This window comes from Saccopteryx leptura, chromosome 3 (genome assembly GCF_036850995.1).
Source record: "Saccopteryx leptura isolate mSacLep1 chromosome 3, mSacLep1_pri_phased_curated, whole genome shotgun sequence".
In the NCBI taxonomy this organism is placed as follows: domain Eukaryota; kingdom Metazoa; phylum Chordata; class Mammalia; order Chiroptera; family Emballonuridae; genus Saccopteryx; species Saccopteryx leptura.
Window position 1 is genome coordinate 7860458 of NC_089505.1, and position 21751 is coordinate 7882208.

The window sequence follows — 21751 nt, forward strand, 5'->3', positions numbered from 1 at the left end:
TTGGCTCAGTGGTAGAGCATCGGCCTGGCATGCAGAAGTCCCGTGTTCGATTCCCGGCCAGGGCACACAGGAGAAGCGCCCATCTGCTTCTCAACCCCTCCCCCCCCTCTCCTTCCTCTCTCTCTCTCTCTCTTCCCCTTCCGCAGCGAGACTCCATTGGAGCAAAGATGGCCTGGGCGCTGGGGATGGCTCCTTGGCCTTTGCCCCAGGTGCTAGAGTGGCTCTGGTCGCAACAGAGCCACCCCCCCCCCCCGAGGGGCAGAGCATCGCCCCCTAGTGGGCGTGCTGGGTGGATCCCGGTTGTGCACATGCGGGAGTCTTGTCTGTCTCTCCCGTTCCCAGCTTCAGAAAAATACAAAAAAAAAAGATAATATAAAATATCAATCTGAGAATAAGCTATTTATAACCAAGAATTCTTTTAAAAAAGAATTGCCCCGGGCCAGTTGGCTCAGCGGTAGAGCGTCGGCCTGTCATTCGGGGGACCCGGGTTTGATTCTCAGCCAGGGCACATAGGAGAAGCGCCCATTTGCTTCTCCACCCCGCCCCCCTCCTTCCTCTCTGTCTCTCTCTTCCCCTCCTGCAGCCAAGGCTCCACTGGAGCAAACAAAGATGGCCCGGGTGCTGGGGATGGCTCCTTGGCCTCTGCCCCAGGCGCTAGAGTGGCTCTGGTCGGGGCAGAGCATCGCCCCTGGTGGGCGTGCCGGGTGGATCCCGGTCGGGCGCATGCGGGAGTCTGTCTGTCTCTCCCCGTTTCCAGCTTCAGAAAAAAAAGAATTACTAAATATATCTCAGCCATGGCTGGTTGGCTCAGTGGTAGAGCGTCAGCCCAGCATGTAGATGTACCAGGTTCAATCCCAGGTCAAGGTACATAGAAGTAGTGACCACCTGCCTCTCCACTCACCTCCCTCTCGCTTCTCTCTTTCTCTCTATCTTCGCCTCCAGCAGCCATGGTTCAGTTAAAGCAAGGTGGTCCCAGGCACTAAGTAAGGATAGCTCCATGGCTTCCTCCTTAGGTACTAAGAAAAGCTCAGCTGGAGAAACAGAGCAATGGCCCCAGATGGGCAGAGCATCACCTCCTAGTGGGTTTGCTGCAGTGGATCCCAGTTGGGGTACATGCAGGAGTATGTCTCTGCCTCCCCCTTTTCTCATGTATTAAAAAAAACAACTAAATTCCCGGCCAGGGCACACAGGAGAAGCGCCCATTTGCTTCTCCACCCCTCCGCCGCGCTTTCCTCTCTGTCTCTCTCTTCCCCTCCCGCAGCCAAGGCTCCATTGGAGCAAAGATGGCCCGGGCGCTGGGGATGGCTCTGTGGCCTCTGCCTCAGGCGCTGGAGTGGCTCTGGTCGCGACATGGCGACGCCCAGGATGGGCAGAGCATCGCCCCCTGGTGGGCAGAGCGTCGCCCCTGGTGGGCGTGCCGGGTGGATCCCGGTCGGGCGCATGCGGGAGTCTGTCTGACTGTCTCTCCCTGTTTCCAGCTTCAGAAAAATGAAAAAAAAAAAAAAAAAAAAAAAAAACCAACTAAAAAGAAAACATCTCAACTGAACATAAGCATTTACTGAAACTCTACTTGTGGCTGGGAGTGTAAGACTTGAAATTCTAATAGAAAGTCTTTCCCAAAAGAAACTAAAATTGGGTCCCTCTGTTCAAGATCATAAATGCAGACTGTCCTTATATCTGTGCTCCCAGGACAAACAGCACAGGTGGAAGCACACAGGGACAGCTGAGCAAAGTCACCTGCTGGCCATCTCAATGGCATCCTTATTGGGTGGAGTGATGAGGAAGCAAACAGATGGCACCGTTGCCTCATTCTCTGAGGGGCTGATCACTTTCCACTTGGTCCTCTGTGAATTATCTTCCAATACACATTCGTCATTCTTGCATATAGTGCTCTGAAGAGACAAATTTACAAATAATTGCTAATGGATAAATCAACAACCCATTATTACCTGGGGCCTGACCTCAAGGCTATGAAATCTGTAAGAAAAAATCATTTTGGAGATCTGCCATCACTTAGGGAGAGTTCCTGATTCAGACAAAAAGATAACATGTAAAAATACAAAACACAGGAAAGGGTGCAGATGTCAAATCCATAAAGCGAGTGTTTATGAAATGCCTGGTACATGTCAAATAACGCGGTAAATGAAGGGTAGAAGGAGACTGTTAAGACCTCCAAGAGCAATCTCTCACATAATCAACCAGTAGAATAAAAATGAAATAGACATAATGAATACTCACAACTTTGCTTTTGTGATACTTTCTCCTCCTCCCTTCCTGTCATCCCACCCAAATCCCTGAAAACAGTTAAGTATTTGGAATTATCAGGACTTTCTCTTGGGAGATAAGTAACCTAGTGTTATCACTATTTTATAGACAAATATTGAGACAGAAAAGTGCAGGAGAAGTTCATACATTCTTTTGTATAACCAATATTTATCAAGCCAGCCATGTACCTGAAATTTCGTGTGCTAGGCCACTAGAGATAAAAATGGTAAAATGGAAATCTGACAAACATGGTCTATATTCCACATATTCTCAAGGGGTATACAGTTACAATACTGTGTGAATAATAAAATTTACTGAGAATGCACGGAAGAGACATGATCTTGGCCAGAGAGGTAAAAAAAAATTATTCAGACATCTGAAGCCATACTAAGGAATTTAGACTTTCTAAATAGAAAGGGGAATTGCTGTAGGACTTAAGCAGGGGAGTGACAATTCTTTGTAAATGATCATGCTGGTGGTTGGATAAAGAATGCATTAGAACCCTGGCCGGTTGGCTCAGTGGTAGAGCGTTGGCCTGGAGTGCGGAAGTCCCGGGTTCGATTCCCAGCCAGGGCACACAGGAGAGGTGCCCATCTGCTTCTCCACCCCTCCCCCTCTCCTTCCTCTCTGTCTCTCTCTTCCCCTCCTGCAGCCGAAGCTCCATTGGAGCAAAAGATGGCCCGGGCGCTGGGGATGGCTCCTTGGCCTCTGCCCCAGGCACGACAGTGGCTCTGGTTGCGACAGAGCGACGCCCCAGATAGGGAGAGCATCGCCCCCTGGTGGGCGTGCCAGTGGATTTCGGTCGGGCGCATGCGGGAGTCTCTCTGACTGCCTCCCCCGTTTCCAGCTTCAGAAAAGTACAAAAAAAAAAGAATGCATTAGAGCCCTGGTTGGTGGCTCAGTGGTAGATGGTCGGCCCACTATGTGGATGTCCCAGTTCAATTCCTGGTTAGTGCACAGAGAAGTGACCATCTGCTTCTCCACCCCTCCCTCTTTTTTCTCTCTCTCTCTCTCTCTCTCTCTCCTCCTCCTCTTGCAGCCATGGTTCGGCTGGTTTGAGAATATTGCCCTGGGTGCTGAGGATGGCTCTGGGGAGCTTCCACCTAAGGTGCTAAAACTAGTTTGGTTGCAAGCCATTGTCCCAGATGGGCAGAGCATTGGCCCCAGACAGGAGTTGCTGGGTGGATCCCCGTCAGGACACATGTGGGACTCTGTCTTTCTATCTCCCCTCCTCTCACTTGGAAAATAAAGAAGAAGAAGAAAAAGAACGCATTGGATGAGGAAGCTGATACAATGATCCAAGTGAGAGAAACTTGGGATAGAAAAAGGAACAGCTAAAGGATATTTATTTATTTATTTATAAGTCAGTACTGACTTGGCAGTCCTAAAAGCCATAGGGGACAAGAGAGAGGTCAAAGGTATCTCCCAGGTGCTACCAAGTACCATTTCTGTCACCACTTAGGCAGCTGGGTAGATGATGAAGCCAATCACATAGGTCGGGAGCAAATTATTATTATAGAGTTGAAGCTTTTAAAAGAAAATGACAGAAAAGATTTGAGCATGTCTAAATTCTAAACGTTAGCCTGACCTGTAGTAGCACAGTGGACAGAGCATTGACCTGGAATGCTGAGGTCACCAATTCGAAACCCTGGGCTTGTCTGGTCAAGGCACGTATGAGAAGCAACTACAATGAGTTGACGCATCCTGCTCCTCCCCTCACCCCCTTTCTTTCTCTCTCCTCTAAGGTCAATAAATAAAAAAGTTTAAAAATTTCTAAATTTTGGCCCTGGCCAGCTGGCTCAGCGGTAGAGTGTTGGCCTGGCGTGTGGGGGAACCGGGTTCGATTCCCAGCCAGGGCACATAGGAGAAGCGCCCATTTGCTTCTCCACCCCCACCCCCTCCTTCCTCTCTGTCTCTCTCTTCCCCTCCCGCAGCCAAGGCTCCATTGGAGCAAAGATGGCCTGGGCGCTGGGGATGGATCCTTGGCCTCTGCCCCAGGCGCTAGAGTGGCTCTGGTCGCAGCAGAGCGACGCCCCGGAGGGGCAGAGCGACGCCCCGGAGGGGCAGAGCATCACCCCCTGGTGGGCAGAACGTCGCCCCTGGTGGGTGTGCCGGGTGGATCCCGGTCGGGCGAATGCGGGAGTCTGTCTGACTGTCTCTCCCCATTTCCAGCTTCAGGGAAAAAAAAAAAAAAAAAAAAAAGAATTCTAAATTTTGGCCCTGGCCAGTTGGCTCAGTGGTGGAGCGTCGGCCTGGCGTGTGGGAGTCCTGGGTTCAATTCCTGGCCAGGGCACACAGGAGAAGCGCCCATCTGCTTCTCCACCCTTCCCCCTCTCCTTCCTCTCTGTCTCTCTCTTCCCCTCCAGCAGCCAAGGCTCCATTGGAGCAAAGATGGCCCGGGCGCTGGGAATGGCACTGTGGCCTCTGCCTCAGGTGCTAGAATGGCTCTGGATGTAGCACAGCTACGCCCCAGAGGGGCAGAGCATCACCCCTGGTGGTCATGCCGGGTGGATCCCGGTCGGGCGCATGCGGGAGTCTGTCTGAATGCCTCCTCGTTTCCAGCTTTTGAAAAATGCAAAAAAAAAAAAAAAATTTTCTAAATTTTAAAAAGTCTCTTGCCTGACCAGACGGTGGTGCAGTGGATAGAGCATCGGACTGGGATGTGGAAGGACCCGGGTTTGAGACCCTGAGGTTGCCAGCTTGAGTGCAAACTCATCTGGTTTGAGCAAAAGCTCACCAGACCAGTTTGGATGCAAGGTCGCTGGCTCAAGCAAGGGGTTTCTCGGTCTGCTGAAGGCCCGCAGTCAGGGCACATATGAGAAAGCAATCAATGAACAACTAGGGTGTGTCGCAAAGCGCAATAGAAAACTAAGGATTGATGCTTCTCATCTCTCCGTTCCTGTTTGTCCTTGTCTATTTCTCTCTCTGACTTTGTCTCTGTTTAAAAAATAAATAAAAATTTAAAAAACAGACAAAAAATCCCACTCTTTATCATTTGATTTTTCCTTACTGTCATAACTCTATGAGGAAGCTTCCCTTGTCCCTCACTTCCCTCTAGAGCCAGAATACCCGTTCCCTCTCCTTACCTCGATCTGCCGGTAGTCATAGATGGCGTGCACAGAAATGGCGCTCTTCAGCACATGGTCAGGACTTCATGGTTTTAACGGAACAATTGTTGTTTTTTTTGTTTTTGTTTTTGTTTTCCATTTTTCTGAAGCTGGAAACGGGGAGGCAGTCAGACAGACTCCCGCATGCGCTCTATCGGGATCCACCCAGCATACGCACCAGGGGGTGATGCTCAGCCCCTCTGGGGCGTCGCTGTTGCATCCAGAGCCATTCTAGTGCCTGAGGCAGAGGCCACAGAGCCATCCCCAGCACCCGGGCCATCTTTGCTCCAATGGAGCCTCGCTGCGGGAGGGGAAGAGAGAGACAGAGAGGAAGGAGAGGGGTAGGGGTGGAGAAGCAGATGGGTGCTTCTCCTGTGTGCCCTGGCTGGGAATGGAATTCGGGAATCGAACCCGGACTCCTGCATGCCAGGCCGTCGCTCTACCGCGGAGCCAACCGGCCAGGGCCGGAACAATTGTTTTTGATCTCCCAACAAGACTGGCAACAGAACTCTTGGACTGCGTAAGCTGCTCCTTTTCATCCTACAAAATGAGAAGAAAATAAAAAAGACACTAATGTTGCTACTCAGAGTGGCTAACAAAAACTGAATACTCCACTCCCTTAGAGAATGTCATTTCTCAGTTAAATAATTGTTGGTGGAGCCATCTTAGAAACACGGGGGTAGAGGAAAAAGAAGAGACCGTTTCTGTTTTCCACCAAGTGCATTTGCACTCAAATTTTGCAGCTTTTTTCCTGTGCCCTTTCAAGGAACCATAAAAGCTACAGACAAAAAATGAAAATAAAATAAAAAGACCTTCTAGCTGCCAAATACAACTATAAAGCTAGCAAAGGATTTCCCCAAATAAAGTTCAAAGAACACACAAATTAAAAACAATAACAACAACCATGTTGTTATTGTTGTTCTTATTCAACTTCTCAATGGGAAAAGCCAGTTCTTGCCTTCTGCTTAGGAGAAGCTAGATTAAGTTCTTTAAAAATTTTAAATTATATCCACCACAAATGTTTTACTTTTTTTAATTGAGTCAAACTTTCTCCAGAAAGATCTTAGCTCTCCAACCAACAATCTACAAATCAATACTGTTGGTGAAGGCATTGCGACAAATGATTTAGGGTTCACCATTTAGTGCCTTGCTGTGTGACAATCATGTAAATTTGATTGGTTTGAAAGCAGTACCATGCAAAATTAAAACTCAAGTCTCTGCAAACCCAATTATGTTAAAAACTAATAAACCTCTTGTCAACAAAATTGGTAGCGATCTACTGCCAATTCCATTTACGTAAAAGGTTAACCGGAATGTTTTGAGCCCGTTCCAAGGTACAAAAACTCCCCAGAAGAGGGCTTTCTTAGGATGGAAATAGATGTAATGAGAGCCAAGAGTTAATAATGTTAAGAAATGTCATTAAGGAATTAAGAATATGCAAGTTAAAAAAAGAAATGCTTAATTAAACTACCTGTGCCTGTCCCAGGGAGCATGATTGGAAGAAATACAACTTGAACTTATTAGTTAAGAAAGAGGAATGGAATCTATCAGGGAGACAGCCTCACTATTCCATACTTGCAAGCTCACCCACCCATGTCATTTGCCTTGCAATAAAGATGTCAGTTTCTGTCTAACCCATAGCCAAACATCTCAAACTCGAGACACCAAGTGCTCAGCGTGGTAAAAGTTCTGAAAAGAACCGGAAGCCAGGACAGATGCTCCCGAACCTGACGGAAAGCTGAGGACAAGCTGAGGAGCAGACCCAGGTGACTCCATGCCCCGAGGATGCCGCCAACCCATGCCCCTGATCTGGAGAGGAGGGAACAGAGCAGCGACCCTCGAGAAGAGAAGATATGACAACAACTGCAGAGGAGTTACCCTACGACAGGAAGGTACTCTGTGGGAGGGAGGAGATAACAGCCAAGGATTATTATAATCCTCCTTCACACCTGAAGTACCTCCGAAAGAGACACTGTAGAGACAACATCTGAAAAGTCAGGTTTTTACCCTTCATTCCAAATTAACAGATTATCTGCCCAGGTGATACATACATAAAAAACCCACCAACCAACATTCATTAGTGCCCAAGTCTTACCCACAAAACAAATGGCATTGTTTTGAGTTATTCTGCTTTTCTTATTTATAATCTTCTATTGAAGTGTGAGGGTCCCCTGGCTTCTCCTACAGGAAAAGTAATTTCTCTATTACAAACATATTTCATTCTTACTGAGAGATGTACCTTGAGCCTTGTCTTGCCAACTCTACGTAATAGACATTCAATAAATGGAAGTGGTCCTGCTGATTTGATTACAGCACTCCTGAAGGGACAGTTCATTGGAGGAAATGAAGGTAAAATTGATTTGGGTTAAATACTAAATGCAATACTGTATTTTTTTAAAGTAAATATTGCTACGTAAATAAACTGGGAAATATAGCATTACCTCTAAGTAAGATTTTAATGTCCTTAATTAAATTCAATTTTCTAGTACCTCATCATTACCTAAAGAAAATTGCCAAGGAAGAGAAATTTGGCTCAAGTCTAGTTTCATAGGGGTTTTCTGAGTGAAGAAGAATCTGATGTCAGTTAATCCCCTTCAACCCTACTTTTGTTGCTCTACACCTCATCTCTGCTCCAACTACAGAACTGAAACAGACAGGAACAGGGCAAAGAAAGTATGATGAGCGCTAAGAGGCTCAGGGGAGATGACTAGGCCTTTACTTCAATAATGTACCCAAAGGAATCTTATTAGCAATGTCTTTAAAGAAAAAGGAAAAAAGGAAAGGGAGCAAACCGATTAAACTCTATTTGAATGTGAGCCAAACATAAAAACAATGACCCACTGCCTGGAGCTTTCAAGGATATAAACAGCAGCAGCTGACAGGTTTACCCTGTTTCTCAGAGCTCCTTTCTGTAATCGTCCCACTGATGCAACACCCACCACGGAGTCCTGGAGCAGGTCCTCGAGGCGGGATAAGCTGGTGTTATGGTCACAGAAGTATTTCTGCTTGATGGAGTCTTGGAGGTTCCTCAAGAAAGACTCCAGGTCTCGTGCATCACTGAAGAACTGTGGGGACAGAAGGGAGGGCTGCCTTGTGCTCACTACAACGCAACACCAAGACCTTAACTGAGACAGCCTACTGCGCAGAGCCGAGCAGAGCCGATGACACTCTCCTGGCTCAGTGAGGTTCATTACAAAGGCCATGGAAGTATAAACGGGAGCTTTCATGATGCCGTGGCCTAGAACTATTACTGGTGACTAGCACAAAGCCTGCTGAGCACTGTGGAAAAGTCAGCCGGCTTCACCCTCCCCCCCCTCCCCCCCCCCCCAGAAAGCTCTGCTCATTCCTCTTGACTTCTCACTAGTGACAGCACTGGGCTGTGAGGTATAGTTCACAAAAGCCTAGAGGTTGAATTATCAAATGTTTTAATTTGTTGGTATAATTACAAAATCATCAGGAAGAATATTTAACTTAGGGCAAAACCAAACAGATAATAATTTATTGTCTCTGCCTACCCTCATTTGAAAACAAGTAGCATATCCTTCATTCTGTGAGAGACTGTAGAAAAAAAAAATGGCCCTGTTATTCTATAGGTCTTGCCATCAAGAGATGGAGTCTATTTCTCCTCCCCTGGAAGCTGGGCATGACCACATGACTTCCTTTGGCCACTGGCCTGTTACTAAGCAAGGTAGCAGACAGGCGCTGGGGCTCCCTCTCTCTGGCTGTTTGTGGACAGAGGCACCACGTGGAGAAGTCCAGAATAACCTGCTGGGAGCTACAGACTTGTATACAGACTTGTAGCTCCTCACCTCAGATGACGTCAGACATGGAGTGATGCTGTTAGGGACCCACCAATCCCAGCCTGCCTGCCAGCTGCCTGCAATCATGATTCAGCCAGGTAAGATGAGAAGACAGCGCAGCTGAGCAGAGCCGTAAGTGTCAAACCATAGAATCATTAACTACCTAAATGACTGCTGTTTTAAGCAACTTAGTTTTAGGGTGCTGGTTTATACAATAGAAGCTAACTGACACAGGTGAGATTAACTTTGCCTTCCCCATGTATATGCACGTGTACACAATCTCTTGCGAGACTGAAAATATTCTCCTCAGTCTCTGATACACACATACTTACACAAAGGCACGCACGCAGACAAACACACAGCCCACGTACCTGAAAGTAAGCAGTGTTCTCCTTCACGTGCTGCTCGACACACAAGCACAGCTGCTTCATCCACTGCAACTGGGACTGGACAGCGGCGCTGTAAGCCTGCAACCACCAAGCACAGGCAGAGGAGCATGAAATCAACACACCCAATACACGCACAACGCTCTCCTCCAAGGACAATCTCCTAAGGATAGGGAGGCCTACAGAAGATACATGGAGGTACTTGACTGGCACTGCTCAGTGCTTCCCGTAAGCAAGAGGCTTGTCTTTATCTAACATGGTCTTGTAAGAAGGGGTTACACAGAAAAGGCCTCTCCACACTCAGTTGCAACTCAAGGATCTAGCCAGCAAAACTCAGGCATAAACAAACCCCTCCTGACTTCCTCTACCATCTTCCCTCTCTGGGCAATGCTACCACATCAACAAGAGGATCTGTCTGGGCAGTTACTTGAAAAAATATGGTCCAAGGCATTTTCCCTGTGAAGTTAGGAGTCAATATCCCTTCTTGTTTTTCATAGTATTCTTCTTAGACCATCTAAACTGTTTGCAGTCTTTTGAGGGCTCAGACGAAAAGGGAGAAGACCCAAGACAAATGTTCCCATCATTCCTCCAGGTCTTTCAGCAGAACAAAGCCACCGATTTGAACACTTTTATAACAACTGCCTCTGAGCACACATCCTCCAGTCCATACCTCCACAGTCTGCTGGGCTGGGTGGTTCTCACGTGATAGCAGCTCCGCTGTATCTCGTAGAGACCGAAACACATCCTGTTTCTCCTCCAGTTCCATTCTCAACTCCTGAAAATGGAATAAAGGTGTATGCAATAAGCACTATTAAAGGGACAGTATCAGTGAAGAAAAGGCTCTGTTCCCTGCCCTACTTTTTAAAAGCCTACAGCACTGGGTTACAGCCAAAATGAGATGCATGAACAGTACATGCCAAAGGATTTCAGAAAGGAGCAAAAATACCGGAATTACTGAGGAATGATTCACAAAGGATGTGGGACCCACGCCAGACCTGAGTAAGTGAGGGAACATAGGACGAGCACTGAAAGCAGAGAAAGGACAAAACTTGGCTAGAGTGGCTAGTTCATGCCTGCACCCACCTAACACAGGACCTGACACACCAGTGGACCCGAGGCCCTGAGTGGCTGGCTTCGCTAAGACTCTTCCCACAGCCTGTAGTGTCCTCTTCTGGCTCTGAATTCTATTAACATTACAAGACCTACTTTAGATGCCAGCTCTTCTATCAGATTTGACCCCTCTCCCTTGATGCTTTCCAAACACCTTCTTTATATCTATATAGTCTGTTCTCATACAGACTGTTCTAGGTATTATCATATCTATTCCGTCTCCTTTACCTCAGAAGAATCCTGTACTACTCTCTATTCAGGAAAAGCCTATATTTTAAAATAAACTCTAAATTCATGGAATTAAAATATATAATGTAAATGTTAGTTAAAAAGTTTCCTATTTGCATAGGATTTACAAAATATTTAAAAATCCTCCGAGATGTAGAAATAGTAAAAACACCAAAAAGTAACCCTATCAACTTGTGTCCATCTTGCACTGAAAAGAATACGTACTGTCCCATAGTCCAATGCTGAATTTTCCTTCCCATTTCACAAATGAAGTGATTGAGACCAAAAAGTTTTTTAATGAATTAGAGAATTCAGCATTTCTGAGAGGCCTCAGTTAAACAATACTAAGATTATTAGCTTATTAAATCTTACTGAATCTTTTACACAACACTTTGAAGTGGTGCTATTATCCCATTTTATAGAGGTCCAGAGAGATTCAATGACTTGCAAAGGTCACAGAGCTAGTAAGCAGAGGAATAAGAAGTTACATTGGAACTAGCTCACTTCAAAGACTATAAGCTTAACCACAAGCCATGTTGCTTCTGAAATGACTCAACTTGCAGGCTGCTGCTCTGTGAACCCAAGACACTTTCTAAACAAACTCATTCTAGCGTGCGAGTTCTCTCTCTCCACATCCACTTCTCCCATGCGCAGATGCATTAAACAGTATCCTTATTTCTACCTAGCAGAATGCAAACCCAGAAACCCACGCTCTCAGCAGACTAGACCCTCTGTCTCCTTCTGCTGCTATTACAGAAATATGACAGGCATGTTGTGCTAGACTCACAGAGAAGTAATTTTTCTTGGCCGAGATATTGGGATTGTTGTCACTCCAATCATATGCTAGTTCCTCCTCCTCCTCCTCATTCAACCAAATCAACTCAGCTGTAGCTCTGGAAACAAATTTATGCAGGCTCTGAAGGTGCCTCATCCGGAAGCTAGAAGTTCCCTAGACAAAGCAAGGGTTACAAGGGGAAACCATCAGCCTTTCATCTACAGAAGAGAGCACATTTGACTGCCAAGCAAACAATAATTCAGGAAATGAATTTTGTCTTCCTTTTTACATCTCTGGGTGCTTCTCCATTGACTTAAATGTAGTACAAGTCTGGTACAGGACTCCCAGAGAGAGCCCTTGTCAATTTTAACTAAAAGCTGGAACTAACCAGGCCTTTGTGGGGATCCCTGGATAAAAAATGATCCTGGGCTTCTCCTACCCTGGGCAACACTGAGTGATAGAAATGAAGAACACCGAAGTCCCCTCCTAATCAACCTCAAACTTTCAGTATGGTGTCTCAGAGCACACACAGCCACTGCTTTGTAAAGCATGACAGCTCAGACAGGTTCTACTTAAAACTTCCTGGGGCAGTGGTTCTGATCCATTAAGAAAATATTATACTACATGTGAACAACTGCAGAGTAAATGATACAATCTCATTAACAGAAAACCAAAACAGGGCCAAACTCAGAGCTTTCCTAGCTAGGGCAGAGGTGTATGGAGGGAAGCAGATTCTCCATGAACAGAACACAGGAGAGTTAGTCAGAACTTACCTTTAGTTTACAATACTGTGTCTCCAGCTTCCCAGGAGCCTCAACATAACTAGTGTGAAAATTCTGGGACATTTTTCCTTGATAAGAAAGGTACAAAATAAAAATAATTAGAGAAAAAGTAAACTATATTTATGGCATAGCTTTAACTATGTCAATGCTATGTCTGCACATAAGTAAAGATCACTTACTCTGAGAAAATAGAAACTTAAGACAACAAATTTCTGGGTCAGATTTTACAGCCTGGAGTAGATCAATGGAACAGAACATAGAACCCAGAAATAAATCCACAGCTCTATGGACAACTGATACTTGACAAAGGAGGTTAAGGGCATACAATGGAATAAAGACAGCCTCTTTAATAAATGGTGTTGGGAAAATTGGACAGCTACCTGCAAAAAAATGAAACTAGACCACCAACTTACACCATTCACAAAAATAAACTCAAAATGGATAAAACACTTAAATGTAAGCTGTGAAACCATAAGCATCTTAGAAGAAAACATAGGCAGTAAGCTCTCCAACATCTCTCACAGCAATATATTTGCTGATTTATCTCTACAGGCAAGTGAAATAAAAGACAGGATAAACAAATGGGACTATATTAAACTAAAAAGCTTTTGCACAGCTAAAGACACTAAGAACAGAATAAAAAAACAAACTACACAATGGGAGAACATATTTGACAATACGTCTGATAAGGGGTTAATAACCAAAATTTATAAAGAACTTGTAAATCTCAACACCAGAAAGACAAACAATCCAATAAAAAAATGGGCAAAAGAAATGAATAGACACTTCTCCAAAGAGGACATACAGATGGCCAATAGGCAAATGAAAAAATGCTCAACATCACTAATCATTAGAGAAATGCAAATTAAAACCACAATGAGATATCACCTCACACCAGTCAGAATGGTGCTCATCAACAAAACAACACAGAATAAGTGCTGGCCAGGTTGTGGAGAAAAGGGAAGCCTCCTGCACTGCTGGTGGGAAGGCAGACTGGTGCAGCCACTGGAAAACAGTACAGAGATACCTCAAAAAATTGAAAATCGAACTGCCTTTTGACCCAGCTATCCCACTTGTAGGAATATACCCTAAGAAAACCATTGAACTGTTCTAAAAGGAGAAATGCACCCCCATGTTTATGGCGGCATTGTTCACAATAGCGAAGATCTGGAAACAGCCTAAGTGTCCATCAATGTACGAGTGGATTAAAAAGCTTTGGTATATATATACTATGGAATACTACTCAGCCATAAGAAATGACATTGGATCATTTACAATAACATGGATGGACCTTGATAAAATTATACGGAGTGAAATAAGTATATCAGAAAAAACAAAGAACTATATAAATTCATACATAGATGGGACATAAAAATGAGACTCAGAGACATGGACAAGAATGTGATGGTAAGGGGGGGGCGAAGGAGAGAGGGGGTGGGGAGCACAAAGAAAAACAGATAGAAGGTGACAGGTGACAGAAGACAATTTGACTTTGGCTGAGGGTTATGCAAAGTAATCAAATGTCAAAATAATCTGGAAATGTTTTCCCTGAACATATTGACCTGATTTATCAATGTCACCACATTAAAATGAATAAAAATAACAACCAGCTCAGCTCTGTATATTATGTGCTCGTTGGCTCAATAAATACTTTTTGAATGAGTGAAAATTCAGTGAGTAAGAAGATTATTCATTCAAAAACATCTGTGTATGCCTGCAAAATGATAAGGACAATGATGCAGGCATAATCAGCACCTTGTCAGCCACACCTTCTCACAGAGATGTCAAAGAGAAGCAACTTCCAGTATTAAAATCTAAGCATGAGGTCTGGCTTAATCTAGAAACCATGATCCTAGTACTTGTGTGAAACTCCACTGAATACTATGCTCACAGTCTCCCAGGTAATCTGCTTTAGGCATCTATTTGAATACATTGTTTTACATTATTTATGATATTCTATATATTTTCTTAATTGAGAAAAGACTTTTATTTTTTTTATTTTTTATTTTTTTAAATTTAAAGAAAAAATTTATTGAAGATCTGAGAAACAATTCCTAAAAGATTGGCTTTTCCAGAAAACTGTAGCTACACAATGCATTGCGCTTATCATGTTAAAACGTGCATTAGACACAAATACAAAAACCATAAACAAGCCACCACTCTTCAACAATCTGAGTAGATAAAATGCCTAAGGAACAATGTGGGTGACTTGCAAAGGATAAACTCTTTACTTTAAGCACCAATAAAAAAAAAGAGCACAAATGGATGAGTGTGATCAGTTATATACACTGAATTGGACCTTTGGCACTAGGAATCAGAGCATTTTGTCATATAGCATTAACACGTATTATAAAAGTGCGTAGTGTCAAAGGAATAGAACCACCAGCATTCAAAAGCAGCTTTGTCAACTAGGCAAAAGAACACTCTACAGTATGTCTCTCCATTGTCCATCAATACACTGGTAGCAACTTTGAAATAAAATTTAAAAAATGAAAAGAAAAAGAAAAAAGGAGCTATAACCCCTGTAAAGCCAGCAGCCTGGCCCATGCAGGTTCGCATTGGATTTGGACAGTCGGTAAAGAAACAGCGGAGCCAAAAACTGATGGGCCATAGTCTTTAATTCTAGCTTGCACCCGGCGGGCAAGTAAAAATACACACTGGACTCCAAAACCCACTCACATTCAGTGCTCACAAAGCCACTATCCGAGTTTCCTAGAATCAAAGGTTTCTAGCTCACCAGCCTTATTCTCCTCAGTTCCCCATCTCCTTCCTTATCCCAGATACAAACTCTACACAAACTGGCATCTCACTCAGAACTCCACCATCTTGGCTGCTCCTCCTGGCCTCCTCCACGTGGCCTTTCTTTGCTCTCCTCTCTCTCTTCTAATGATAATCTCAGGAACCAAGAGCGCCTCCGTCCCTATTTTATAGTGTAGAAATCCAAACCCTTAATCCAATATACAATAGGGAAGTCTCTAATAGTCACTTCTCTGAGGCATGATTGGATTGTACCACCCCACATCAAAATGGGTGGGAAAGGCTTAATCCCAAAACCAAGCCCCAGGCTACAAGGATTCTCAACACACATTAATATCACCTGGGCAACGGCCTCTTTAACAAAGTGAGCATAATACATTTTATCTGCCCAACAACCCCTTTTATTTTCTGTTTAACTCAAACAGAAAACAAACATCAACTCTGTTCTACACTAACATTTTCAAAGTACATTATTTGTACAGGAGAACTAAGAACAGAAATGTGTTACAGAGATCCAAACGTAACTAGTATGCGCCTCACACCGCTTTCCGGAGGTACTCAGGAGGAGCCACGTCATAATCGCTGGCACTAAACAAAGTTGCAGAATTCTTTGCCAGGTATTTTAGGAAATCATGAAGATAATTCAGTAATAAAGCAAGGCTCTTCTCATCCAGAGGTGTGTAGGCCAGCATTGCGCCAATTCGTACAAATAATCTCAGTAGATGGGGCGCTCCATACACCTGGGACATAGGTGCATCAGGGTGGTCTGCAAGGATTTCAGCATACTGTAGTCTCTCAAATTTGTAGAGCAGCTGAGTGCCCAACAGCACATTGAAGTATTCCTTTATCCCTGCCACAACTTCATTAACAGCATACTCCCTATTATTATCTGTGTTTCCTGGAGATTTCTTGTAATTTGCACAATCCTCCAGAATGGAATCCACATTCTTGGCAGGAAGATAGAAGAGCTGTTTCTGCCCGGTAATTAAGTCCCAGTCATCAACAAGCCATGGTTTTAGTTCTTCAGGAATCTTTCCTTTAACTTCAACTCTGTTCGTGAATGTTTCCTCGTTTTCAACAGTAGGATCCACTCGAGCTCTTTTCTTGCGAGGAGGCCGAGGTGTCTCACTGGTGCTGCCACCATCTCCATTTCCAGGTGTTTTCTGTTGGTTCTTTTTTGTTTTCCCTCCAACATTTTTCTGCTGCAGACCAGATGTCTTCTTGCCTGGGGCAGCCCCTCTTATCTTCCCCTCCGCATACTGCTCCTGATTGGCCTTTTGAAGTTCCCGCTGTTTCTGCAGATTGGTGTCCACATATTTGAGGACTCTGCTTTCTGGAACCCACTCATCCCAATTTTTATTCCAACCGCTGTAATGTATGAAGTATTTCACTTGCTTGTCCTTTATGGCAACCTTTACACACTTTGCTTCATAAAGAAGAGACCCATGAAAGCATAGCACTCGTTCACCCTCCTGGAATTTAGGCTTCGGGTCCTGCTTCGGCGCCATTTATAGGGATTTGCCACCGCCTCCTCCTTCTCCCACCACCCCGACTACCGCCCCCCACTCGCCACCCCACCCAACTTCGCGACAGACGCCGTGGGCAAAACCAGTTCTACTAAAGACTTTTTTTTTATATATAGTTTATTTTTATTTTTATTTTTTTTCATTTTTCTGAAGCTGGAAACAGGGAGAGACAGTCAGACAGACTCCCGCATGCGCCCGACCGGGATCCACCAGCACGCCCACCATGGGGTGACGCTCTGCCCACCAGGAGGCGATGCTCTGCCCCTCCGGGGCGTCGCCATGTTGCGACCAGAGCCACTCTAGCACCTGAGGCAGAGGCCACAGAGCTATCCCCAGCGCCCGGGCCATCTTTGCTCCAATGGAGCCTTAGCTGCGGGAGGGGAAGAGAGAGACAGAGAGGAAAGCGCGTCGGAGGGGTGGAGAAGCAAATGGGTGCTTCTCCTGTGTGCCCTGGCCGGGAATCGAACCCGGGTCCTCCGCACGCTAGGCCGACGCTCTACCGCTGAGCCAACCGGCCAGGGCCTACTAAAGACTATTTTAAAAGAGCAGAGAGTAATCTGAAAGGGGCCAGAGCAGTTTTCATTGCTCCATTGTTAAAACTCCCTGCACTGGAGGCAGTTACATGTAAGCAACATTTTCCCTCCCATCATTATGTGTCTTTGTGTGTCTCCATCAATTCACTGATAAGTGACTTCACATTCCTAAAGTAAAGAAGTCTACCCTGCTGCTCATTCAATCACTTTAATCAAGGACCATTTGTACACAGATACAGGCAAACGCCAGGTACAGGCATCCAACCAAGGCTGGGCTCTCTTTCCTCTCGTCCCAAAAACACGGCTGTCACCCAAGTCCTAAAAGCAGGAGTCTCGCGCTCCAGCCAGTACTCACAAGATCTCGCGCTCCTCTTAGTAGTAATAATATGACAATCCCCCTCGATGGCATCTGTAAAGCCAGTATCCAGGGCCAGGGCTACCACTATCAAAGCAGCCCGGCTCACGCAGGTTCGCATTGGATTCGGACAGTCGGTAAAGAAATGGAGCCAAAAACTGATAGGCCATTTTCTTTCATTCTAGCTTGCACCCGGCGGGCAAGTAAAAATACACACTGGGCTCCAAAACCCACTCACATTCAGTGCTCACAAAGCCACTGACTTATCTGACTTTCCTAGAATCAAAGGTTTCTAGCTCACCAGCCTTATTCTCCTCAATTCCCCATCTCCTTCCTTATCCCAGATACAAACTACACAAACTGGCATCTCACTCAGCACTCTGCCATCTTGGCTGCTTTTCCTGGCCTACTCCACGTGGCCTCCTTCTGCTCTCTGCTCTGCTCTCTCCTCTAATGATAATCTCAGGAACCAAGAGGGCAAGCTCCTGCTCGGTCCCCATTTTATAGTGTAGAAATCCAAACCTTTAATGCAATATACGAAACAGGGAAGTCTCTAATACAAAGTCACTTTCTGAGGCATGACTGGATTGTACCACCCCACATCAAAAAGGGTAGGAGAGGCTTAATCCCAAAACCAAGCCCCAGGCTACAAGGACTCTGCCTGCCTTTAGCCCACCCCAACACACATTAATATCACCTGGGCAAAGGCCTCCTCGTGTTATCTTTAACAAAGTGAGCATAATACATTTTATCTGCCCAACAGCATCCAACTTCTGAGTGTGTGAGTGAGTGTGTGTGTGTGTGGGGGGGGGGGGGGGTTGCGTGAAAAGGAGCTACCAGGAGGCAAGGATTGGGGTTGAGAGGAGTGGAGACAGGCTGGGGAGGAGAAGACACCCCACCTTCAAGTTCACTAATCCTTGCTTGTCCTCTGCCCACCCTGTGCTCGGGCCTTGCACACCCCTACCTCTCCCAAAGCCATCTGGCACTGCAAGCGACAGTCCCCAAGGCCCCCCCGAGAAGTGGCCCAGCGCGAGCCCCCAAACTCTGCTGAGCACAGTTCAAATAAAGCCCAGAGCCCTGCGCCCACCTCTGGGCAAGACACACACTGACACCCATGACTCTAAATTCACCCCAAGAATCACCTTCCTCGTGCCCATCTCACACTAGTTTAACCTCAAGCCCCAGGGAATGTCTCAAAAGAAACTGACAACAAAATAGACAGCCAACTAAATGGGAAATGATGTTTTCAAACAACAGCTCAGATAAAGGCCTAATATCCAAAATATACAAAGAACTCAAACAACAAACGAACAAATTCAATAAAAAAAATGGGAAGAGGACATGAACAGACACTTCTCCCAGGAAGAAATACAAATGGCCAACAGATATATGAAAAGATGCTCATCTTCATTAATTATTAGAGAAATGCAAATCAAAACTGCAATGAGACACCACCTCACACCTGTTAGACAAGCTATTATCAACAAGACAGGTAATAGCAAATGCTGGAGAGGCTGTGGAGTAAAAGGAACCCTCAATTCATGGTTGGTGGGAATGTAAAGTAGTACAACCATAATGGAAGAAAGTATGGTGGTTCCTCAAAAAACTAAAATTAGAACTACCTTATGACCCAGCAATCCCTCTGCTGGGTATATACCCCAAAAACTCAGAAACATTGATACGTAAAAACACATGTAGCCCCATGTTCATTGCAGCATTGTTCAGTGGCCAAGACATGGAAACAACCAAAATGCTCTTCAACAGAAGACTGATAAAGAAAATGTGGCACATATACACAATGGAATACTACTCAGGCATAAGAAATGATGGCATCGGATCATTTACAACAAAATGGTGGGATCTTGATAACATTATATGGAGGGAAATAAGTAAATCAGTAAAAACCAAGAACTACATGATTCCATACATTGGTGGGACATAAAAACCTGACTGAGAGACATGGACAAGAGTGTGGTGGTTACCAGGGGTGGGGGGGAGGTGGGGGGCGCGGGAGGAAAGGAGGGAGAGGGGAAAGGGACGGGGAGGGGCACAAAGAAAACTAGATAGAGGGTGACAGAGGACAACCTGACTTTGGGTGATGAATATACAACATAATTGAATGGCAAGATAACCGGGACATGTTTTCTTTGAATATATGTACCCTGATTTATTGGTATCACCCCATTAACATTAATAAAAATTTATTTATGCCTGACCAGGCGGTGGCGCAGTGCATAGAGCATCAGACTGGGATGCAGAAGATCCAGGTTTGAGACCCCGAGTTTGCCAGCTTGAGGGCGGGCTCATCTGGTTTCAGCAAAAAAAAAAAGAGCTCAGCTTGAACCCAAGGTCGCTGGCTCCAGCAGGGGGTTACTCGGTCTGCTGAAGGCCCGAGGTCAATGCACATATGAGAAAGCAATCAATGAAAACTAAGGTGTTGCACCACGCAATGAAAAACTAACGATTGCCCTGGCTGGTTGGCTCAGTGGTAGAGTGTCGGCCTGGCGTGCGGGGGACCCGGGTTCGATTCCCGGCCAGGGCACATAGGAAAAGCGCCCATTTGCTTCTCCACCCCCCCTCCTTCCTCTCTGTCTCTCTCTTCCCCTCCCGCAGCCAAGGCTCCATTGGAGAAAAACTGGCCCGGGCGCTGGGGATGGCTCCTTGGCCTCTACCCCAGGCGCTAGAGTGGCTCTGGTCCCGACAGAGCGACACCCCGGAGGGGCAGAGCATCGCCCCCTGGTGGGTGTGCCGGGTGGATCCCGGTCGGGCGCATGCGGGAGTCTGTCTGACTGTCTCTCCCCATTTCCAGCTTCAGAAACAAAAGACAAAAAACAAAAAAAAACTAATGATTGATGCTTCTCATCTCTCTCCATTTCTGTCTGTCTGTCCTTGTCTATCCCTCTCTCTGACACACTCTCTCTGTAAAAAAAAAAAAAGTCTTCCCCAAGTATTGCCCAGCAGTACCGCGCCTCAAAAAAGTACTGTGGCTGTCATCCCGGGCCTGTCTTCCCTAGTTGATTTCCTCAGTCACTTCCCCCCAAATCTGGCGGTTTCTGCCCTGTGCTAGGTCCCGTCCCCAGTGGGAGGCAGACGCCCAGCTCACCATTCTCCTTGGCGGTGGCAGCAGCGGCCGCGGTGCGGGAGGGAACCCAGGACGCGAGGCCGGGTAGCGGGTCACAGCAGACCACTGGGCGGCTCCAGCACTCCCGGCGGCTGTTAATCTAAGTTTCGACTGCCCGGCTTCGGCACGGCACAGAGCCAGTCCATGTGAATGTGAGCGAGCGGTGCTGTCCGTGCGCGTGAAAGAGAGTCGGGCGGGCCCCACACGCAGGAGGTGGCGGGCGGTGGCTGCGAGGTCCCCGGCGAAAGCGGAGAAGAGAAGGAAGCGGGCGAGACGTACCAAGTGGAGTTTAGGGAGCGTTTCCTGCACTTCCCCGGGAGACTGGACCCAGGTGCGGCAGGGCGCGCTCCCATGGCGCGGGCACAGCACGGGCGGCCCCAGGAGCTCGAGGACCACAGTGCTGGTACCCGCAGCAGCTCTGCGGGAGGGGGGGCGCATCCCCGCGCCTCGAGCCGGTACCAGTGTGTCCGCATGCTAAGGGCAGAGCATCCCACGGGGTCCTCAGTGACAGCTCCTTGGCCCGCCTCCTCTCTCCCGATCCGCCCAAAAGAGTCTGTGTGTCTGGGTTCTTTCCTTCCTGGGTCTGGGAGCCATGGGTGCCAAGGTGTGCGGGCCTCTAGCTCCCCATGACTGGCGCTGTCAGGGCCGCTGCCGGGCGACTGGCGCACCCCAGTCTGCAGCCACCTCTGAGAGAGGGGCCGAGCTGCAGAGTGGCTGCCAGTCCACACACTCCGGGCTCTCTCCCCACCTGCCCTTCCCCTACCCCTCCTCGGCGGCTCCTACCCCTCCTCGCCGGCTCCTACCCCTCCTAGGCGGCTCCTACCCCTCCTAGCCAGCTCCTACCCCTCCCCGCGGGCTCCTACCCCTCCCATCGGGCTCCTACCCCTCCTCGCCGGCTCCTCTCCCCACCCCGCCCCTACTCCTCCTCTCCCCACCCCGCCCCTACCCCTCCTCACCAGCTCCCCACTCACTCCGCCCCTTCCAGGCACAGGGACTCTTTTGGGAA

General features: G+C 46.7%; 1 protein-coding gene and 1 pseudogene across 1 annotated transcript; both read right to left on the reverse strand.

The window, feature by feature from the left end:
- Positions 1–1823: 1823 nt before the first annotated feature.
- On the reverse strand, positions 1824–21443 carry LOC136398677 (microtubule-actin cross-linking factor 1-like). The gene is made up of 8 exons (XM_066372904.1): positions 20728–21443; positions 12445–12521; positions 11651–11845; positions 10229–10333; positions 9544–9639; positions 8312–8437; positions 5352–5912; positions 1824–1892 (listed from the first exon to the last, which is right to left on the reverse strand). The coding sequence occupies exons 2-7, from the start codon at positions 12514–12516 to the stop codon at positions 5604–5606; spliced, it is 903 nt and encodes a 300-aa protein (XP_066229001.1). The 5' UTR covers positions 12517–12521; positions 20728–21443; the 3' UTR covers positions 1824–1892; positions 5352–5603.
- On the reverse strand, positions 15747–16744 carry LOC136397101 (mortality factor 4-like protein 1 pseudogene; annotated as a pseudogene).
- Positions 21444–21751: the final 308 nt, after the last annotated feature.